Source organism: Fistularia commersonii, chromosome 14, assembly GCF_037954325.1.
Source record: "Fistularia commersonii isolate RoL2024-O1a breed Wild chromosome 14, RoL_Fcom_v1.0, whole genome shotgun sequence".
Taxonomy (NCBI): domain Eukaryota; kingdom Metazoa; phylum Chordata; class Actinopteri; order Syngnathiformes; family Fistulariidae; genus Fistularia; species Fistularia commersonii.
Genome location: NC_141297.1, coordinates 11595645 through 11603452, shown reverse-complemented (window position 1 = coordinate 11603452; position 7808 = coordinate 11595645). Strand labels below are relative to the sequence as shown.

General features: G+C 37.6%; 1 protein-coding gene across 1 annotated transcript; it reads left to right on the top strand.

Moving 5' to 3' along the window:
• Nucleotides 1–2773: 2773 nt before the first annotated feature.
• LOC147227295 (succinate dehydrogenase [ubiquinone] iron-sulfur subunit, mitochondrial-like) lies at nucleotides 2774–7691 on the top strand. Its single transcript, XM_086159213.1, has 8 exons — nucleotides 2774–2922; nucleotides 3831–3964; nucleotides 4395–4480; nucleotides 4577–4713; nucleotides 4844–4960; nucleotides 5346–5447; nucleotides 7099–7221; nucleotides 7301–7691. The coding sequence occupies exons 1-8, from the start codon at nucleotides 2860–2862 to the stop codon at nucleotides 7379–7381; spliced, it is 843 nt and encodes a 280-aa protein (XP_086015339.1). The 5' UTR covers nucleotides 2774–2859; the 3' UTR covers nucleotides 7382–7691.
• Nucleotides 7692–7808: the final 117 nt, after the last annotated feature.

Here is a 7808-nt window from a genome sequence, read left to right as displayed (position 1 = left end):
ATTAAGTAAACCTGCAAATAAATCCTAAAAAGATGCAAGCAAGCAAGAAAGTTTGGGAGAAAGTAAAGGCACTTTGGTCTGAAATTCCCACATTATGAAGAATTTAACTAAAAGTCACCTGAAATGTTCCAAAAACTAATGAAATTATTAGATAAATCCTGTGCTGAACTACTTCAAAAAAATCACTGCAAATTTACTAGAGATTTAAGTTAAAAAAAAAAACGATAATTTGGCAACCTGTCACCTCTAATCACAAGTCGTGTAAAAATCAATAGCTTTGGTGGACTGCCTTTGAGCCACATTCAACTCTACATTTTTCTGTAAACACACTTGGTTAATTCAGGTGTGAAAAAACAAGAAAGGACAGTAGTAGACCACAGATCTGGGAGTCTTTGGAGGTCAGTGAACAAACTGAGAGGTCTGTTAATCTGTGTTTCATACAACAGACATGTTATACACTGATTTATAGTTGTTATTACTGAATCAATCAAATTGTAACGCTGCATTCATCATAGAAATAAATACACCTGTTTTTGTGTGAGTGTGTAAGTTTGCTCTTGATAAAAGTCAGTGTACAATAAAGAGAAAAAGTAGCTATGTGCATATTGTCACAATTGGTTAAAAAAATCTCTGAGTAAAATTTCAATAAATGTTTGAGTTGGTATTCTTAGTGATATGTAAATTTAGGGGGCATTAGGGGGTGGTGTGGCACAGGAGGCAGAGCAAGTGTCTTTGGAAACGACCATTCCTGGTTTGATTCCCGACTCCTCCTAGTGTGTCGGAGTGTTGTTGAGCAAGACACTGAACCCCTAACTACTACCCTGGTGCGGGTCGATGGCTGCTTCATCCATGACAGGTTAATTGCAGAGAACAATTTGACCCAAGGGAAATAGGTAAATTATAGTAATTTATAGTTAATATAATTACTGAAATAATTATTAAATTGTTTTGAAAAATTGATAGTAAAGCAATCTCATTCTCCAGTTTTTGGTTGTGTGAACTTAAGCCTCACTCCTTGATATTCAACACATTAAGTGTTTTTGAAAGCACTGTAAACAATGCATCTCATTCAGAAGAAACTGTTAGATATGAAACCTTGAATACCATTGAATCTTATCAAATATTTTCATTGACTTCTTTATTCAAAAATGTGTCTGAAAATGTCATATGTCTGTAGTATGAACCTATTGGAAACATGTTGATGGTATATATTTCAAATTACAAATTATGTGTCAGTGTGGAGATTATTTGAAATCAATATTTCTATGTCGTCTCGTGTTGCACTTCTTTCTGTAAAGTTAATCTCTCTTAATTTTGCTTTATGTCAGGTCCCAACAAGACATAAATAATGCAAGTGGTGACAGTTCATCATTCTTTTGGCCACTTGGGGGAAGCAGAGACTGGATAAAAATTCTCTAAAAGAAAAAAAAGAGCCTCATGCTTGACTAATGATATAAGATTTATACATTCATTCATTATCTGGACCAGTTATCCTGCATTCAGGGATGTGTGAGTGCTGGAGCCTATCCCAGCTGTCATTGGGTGAAAGGCAGGAGACACTCTAGTCCGGTAGCCAGTTGATCATGGCACCACATACAGAGACAAATATCATTCTTTGGGCAATTTAGGTTCTCTTATTGACCTACTGCATGTTATGTGGATTGTGGGAGGGGCAGCCGGTCATGTGATCTCTGAGTCACAGAGACCAGCAGGCCTACTGAGCCAGTGGGCCACTTTAGGGCCATTGTTTGCCATGGGGCACCCAGCATGTCACTTACTTTGCCTTTTAATCATGATAATAAAATAGCTGTTACAGGATCTAATGATTGGATGAGTAATGAGTGATGAAAAAAAAAAACCCATCATGCTCTATATTTCCTTCCAGCTATTTGCCTCATTATGATTTTTCTCAGTCCCAAAAGAATCTTCACAAGGATTGACCAGTGATTGTTAGATGCACATGTTGCCTGAGGCACATACAATAAACAATAACCAGCCATATGGTTCACTGAGTATTTTAAATAATCTAGAAGACTGAACGCAGTGGGGATACTAATGTTGCAGTAGAAATTAGTGAATATTGCCAAAAGTTAAAAAACACGACGGGTGAAGGATCCAATGACTGCATTGGCACAAGAGTGCTGGAGGATTCAATCATGAAAAGCAACACAGAGAAACTTCAGTTTCTGAAACTTCACTTCAATGAAACACAAAGGAAACTGATATGCAATGTGGACGCTGAATATACACTCTTGAATATACACATTTACGTTAACAAATATAATTTATAACAAATGGGTGAAATTCTGGAAAGCATTTAACATTTTGCAACCCAAGACTATTGGAAACAATGGGCATATGTAACTGACCCTGTGTGAAAACTATTGTGAAAGATGGGCGTATGAGACGTTCACTTGCTGTCGGACATCTTAACTCTATTGCGGATTCATTCACGGTCAACAATATCCTTGTAATAAATTACGGCTATGAATATTGCTTTATGATGTGAATATCATAATATCATATTTTTCTATATAATTGTTTAGCCCCAATGTACCGTTTCCTGGATCGTCAGTTTTTTTTGTAAAACAGGCACAAAATATCGGCACGCGAATGCAACAACGCTTGCTGCACATTTTTACGTCACGTTGAACGGAGGCGGGTTTAAGTATTATAGAAACAATGCTGATTGGCTTTATCCGGCTCTAATCCCGCCCACCATAGTTTGATTGGTTTAAATCTTATGGGGCGGAACTAAAACGCATATTGTCAACTTCCAGTGTGTTGGTCAAGGGACGAATTTTAGAAGGCTCAGTTTTGCCAAAGTTCAGGTCTTAGTCATCGGTTTTGGACAGGAAGATGTCGGTGATTTGTCTCGCCTCAAGGAGCACTCCGCTGCTCAGGAACTCTGGAGTGATGGCGGTAAGTGCCACACACTTTCATTCGGTCTGTTTCAACGGTCCTCTTAGACAAGAAAGGATGTCTCAGCCGCTCCTTTTTTCATTTTTATTTTTTAGTCTTCTCTGTTGTTTGAGGTATTTTAAACTCTCTGCCAAACGATCTGCGTTGTATTACATGTAATACTGTAATCCCTTCTATTAACAAACACTATCTGCACTGTAGCTAGTTCACAGTGGAAAGGTGTAGCAGCTACACCTTTCCACTGTGAATGAGCTATGTTGTTGTGTAACTTATTCCTCCCCTGTGCACCTGGTCTAAAGCTTTTGTTAAGTTTTTCTAATCACGAAACCTTATTCCATGATCTTAACATTTTTAGAATATTATAACACGTTTACCTGCCTTTGCCCTCAAAGTCTCAGTTAGGTAACCAGAGACATCGAAGTGATGTAACACGTCCCTAGTCGTTCACACAAAGTACCACTAGGGGGAGACTATACCCTGTTACGCAAAGTGATGTGATGAGACAATATTTCCATTATATCATCTAATATTACAATGTCCATCCCTTTTTATAGCATAATACTGATATCACGTACTCACGTGATGTAGACAAGTTCAATAATAAAATTTACAATTGTTGCATTATTCTAATTCATGTTCTCCTGTGTTTAGACATGATTCCCATTTGCGACCTGCACTGTGGTCAAATTACATTGTACCAATAGAGAATTTCTCTCTCTCTCTCTCTCTTTCTCTCTCTCTCTCTCTCTCTCTATATATATATATATATAAATATATATATAAATTCTAACTAACCACTTGGAGGAATTTAAAACTCCCTCTTATTACAGAATAAACGGGTCTATTTAGTATTTGATAACATAAATCCTTGTTTCTTATATACTGTTTTGTCACTGGTCATGGTGCAGATGGTTCGGTGTGCTCAGACTGCTGCCGATCCAGCCCCGGAACCACGGATCAAGAAATTTCAGGTTTACCGCTGGGACCCTGACACTGCAGGTGACAAACCAAGAATGCAGACATATGAAGTTGATCTCAACAGGTAAGATATGATGAGTCCTGTTACCTTTAAAAGTAAATAATTGAAGAAAAACTGTTAAATTTACCTTGTCTGTCCTGACATCGCTTTTTTTCCTGGCAATGTCATTATTTTTAACTCTTGAGAAATGTATGATTTGAATTTTTTCAAGATAGCTTAGACATATTTTCAAAAATTTCAAACATTTACCTAAATCAATTCTAAATACATGCCTGAAAGGTTAGATAACCTTACTATCTGTATGAAACTAAATCTAGTCAAAATGATACAGGAAAACATCAGGAAATAAGAAAATTCTCCTCAAAAATACTGATTTACCAAACCAGATATTGTGATAAATATTGATGTTGGAAACGTAGGCTTCTGTATGTAGTGATATTATTTTCCCAATTCAAAATGCTCAAATAACATTGACATGTTCCTTCTAATTAAGCTGTGGTCCAATGGTCCTGGATGCTCTTATCAAGATCAAGAATGAGATGGACCCCACACTAACATTCAGACGCTCCTGTCGTGAGGGTGAGATATTGACTTCACCCAGAACAACTGTGACCAATTGAGCATTCAGATTTTGGGCCACATTTATTTGACTTTTTTGTGTGTTTGTTTCTCCAGGAATTTGCGGCTCATGTGCCATGAACATTAATGGAGGCAACACACTGGCATGCCTCAACAAAATTGACACCAACACAAGCAAACCAACCAAAATTTACCCACTCCCACACATGTATGTGGTGAAAGATCTGGTGCCGGTCAGTCCTCCAATTTTATATCTGAAGTTAGATATCTGACTCAGTCATCAAACTTAAGTAAATGTGGTTAAGGTTAATTTTTGGTTGTGTTATTGCATGATATTTTTTTCCCTGTTTTGATCTCTACCAGGACATGAGCAATTTCTACGCACAGTATAAATCCATTGAGCCCTACCTGAAAAAGAAAGATGGAACTCAAGAAGGGAAGGAGCAGTATTTCCAGTCAGTGGAGGACAGACAGAAACTGGTAACACAAAGCTGTGTCTATTTTAACAAAGCTCAAAGAAACAGGTTATGTTATTTGTAAATAGTGCACAATGTGGGCTGTTGAATTCTGTTTGTGATGTGATATCACATCAAGGACACTTTAAAAATGACACGAATATTACCAGGAAATTATCTGACACATGACAGATGTCATTATTTTATTGGTATCAAAAAATATTTAGAATTTCTTGCTACGTTTTTTTGAGACATCTTATCCAGATTATTGACTGTAGCTGATTTTTATACAAATATATGAGAAATTGTCAGTCATACTTGATGTTATTGTTGTTTGCTTCAGCTTTGGCTTTCAAGTCAAAGTAAACGGCAGTGATGCTTGGAATAACTTGATGTCTTTGGCCAAACAGGATGGCTTGTATGAGTGCATCCTGTGCGCCTGCTGTAGCACCAGCTGCCCCAGCTACTGGTGGAATGGAGACAAGTACCTCGGACCTGCTGTTTTAATGCAAGTAGGTGAAGACATCCCAAACTCAAAAGATTCTCAAAATCTTTGAATTTGTAATAAATTGCATTAAACACATTCATACAAATATATGTTCAGAAATGGTATGGTACAGATCAATTACATTTTTTTTCTCCTGCAATTGATTTCAAACCTCAAAGCTGTTGATAATTCTTATCTATAAAGTGCTTGATGAAATGCCTTTTGTTTTATAATGTCCAGCTCAAGATGATCTAGTGTGTGTTTGTGCACCCAGTACTCTCCAGGTTGTTGTCTATTCAAACATTCTGACATCCTCAAAGTCTGAGGTATCCCTCAGCTTATTTTAGATCATCACGTGATGTTGGCAACAGCCGTAAACCAAGACTACCTTGGACACAGTTTGCCAGCACACAAACATTAGGAGAAACAAAACGTTGATCGCAGCTGCATTTCAGGGACAGAACATGTTGCGGAATGTTGAATCATAGTAATGGAGGGTAGGAAATAGCCAGTGCACACCCTTCGTACGATAAATGGTTGTAATTAGCCTGTTATTTGCAAAAATATTTTAAACTTGCACAAATGTTAAATAAATCTGACGTTGACAGATTCGGCAGCTTGCCAGGCAGATGTTATGTCCGTGGACAGAACAGTTAGACAGGGTTATAATCTGATTTTGTTTCAGGATATTGATCAGTTCAGCATCCCTTCATTCCTGTTTCATACTTGAAAGGCCTCATCTCCTCTCTGTTTCTGTTTCTCAATCTTTTTCCATCTCTTTCTGTTATGAGCCTGTTGCTAATAATTGTAATCTTTGAATGGTCTTCACAGAAAGCATGGTCTTTCCTTTATTGCTGAGGCTTATTGTATCAAAATGACCATTTTAATAAAGGATCATAAAATTGGCTCTTACACGTCATCTTGGTCTGCTAATGGCATGTTTAATCTCTGCAGGAGAAGAACCACAAAGACTCTTTAATAGTTTAATGTACGACCTCAGAGAAAAAAAATGTCCGACAACTTATTGACTTTGTTGATATTAGTTTAAAGAAAATTGTCTAACAAAGCTGGTGGGGTAAGACTTGTTTTTTTCCTGAATTGTCTTTGATAGACATTAGAAGTATCATACTACCTTATCTATCAACCCAGTATTCATTTTACAATAATAACTTTAATCTGTTTTTGTACGGACTCATCCATATCAGGGTAGATAATGTGAGATTTAGCTAGAGGGAGGCACCAGAGAATTAGCCATGTGGTTGTGATTTATTCATGGTTATTCACTTTGTCGACCTCAGCTACTCCAAAGCTTTTTGCTAATTGTGCACTTCAGTGTTTCTATGGAAACTTCAGCTTTCGTATGTTAGCACATTTTCTTCTCATGAATCTGAAGAAAAGCTGTTGCTTTGGCTTTCAAGTCACGACTAGAAATGGAAACTTCACCCACCCTTCGTATGTTAGCACATTTTCTTCCCATGAATCTGAAGAAAAGCTGCTGCTTTGGCTGTTGAGTCATGACTAGAAAAGGTGTGATAAGTGTGACTTGGGTTTAATAGTACATCTGCCCAGCCTGACAAGTCCCTATTTTGTAGCAGACTTGTTCATAGTTGTCACCATATATTTTCTTTAAAGGCTAACAGTACAGCTTGTAATGGACGGATATTGTTACCATTCAGGCATACAGGTGGATGATTGACTCCCGGGATGAATTCACTGAGGAACGCCTGTCTAAACTTCAGGACCCCTTCTCCCTCTATCGCTGCCACACCATCATGAATTGCACCAAGACCTGCCCCAAGGTATATTTACACCCACCCACTCTAATGGATTCAATAGATTTATAGTCTCTGACTGTCTACTTGACAATATGCTCTGCAGGGACTTAACCCTGGGAAGGCTATTGCAGAGATCAAAAAAATGATGGCTACCTACAAAGAGAAGAAAGCTGCGGCTACATAAACATCTACAAGCCAAAAGTGAAAATTCTGTTTGAGTATGGAAGGGATCAACGTCCTTGTCTGCCTGTTCGAACATATGTGAATGTGTGTGCGTGTTCGTGGATGATGGTGAGTAAATTATGATCTGGAAGGAAAGGCAAGGAAAGATATTTGGAAGGAATGTAATGTGTAGTACCACATTCTGTTGCTGCTTGTTAGCGTGTTATCAACACAAACCTCAGTTTTATTTTGTGTCAGTTAAACACTGACAATATTGTACTCATGCTGTAAATACCGAGAATGTTCTCATTAAACACTCATTGAGCTCACTGTGAAAGTCTAAATTATGTTTTGTTTCAGTCTTAACAAAGATCTGTGTTCAGCGTTCTCAAGCAGCAATGTACACAATTAAGGTATCCAGTGGGGAGAATAAGTATTTGATACACTGC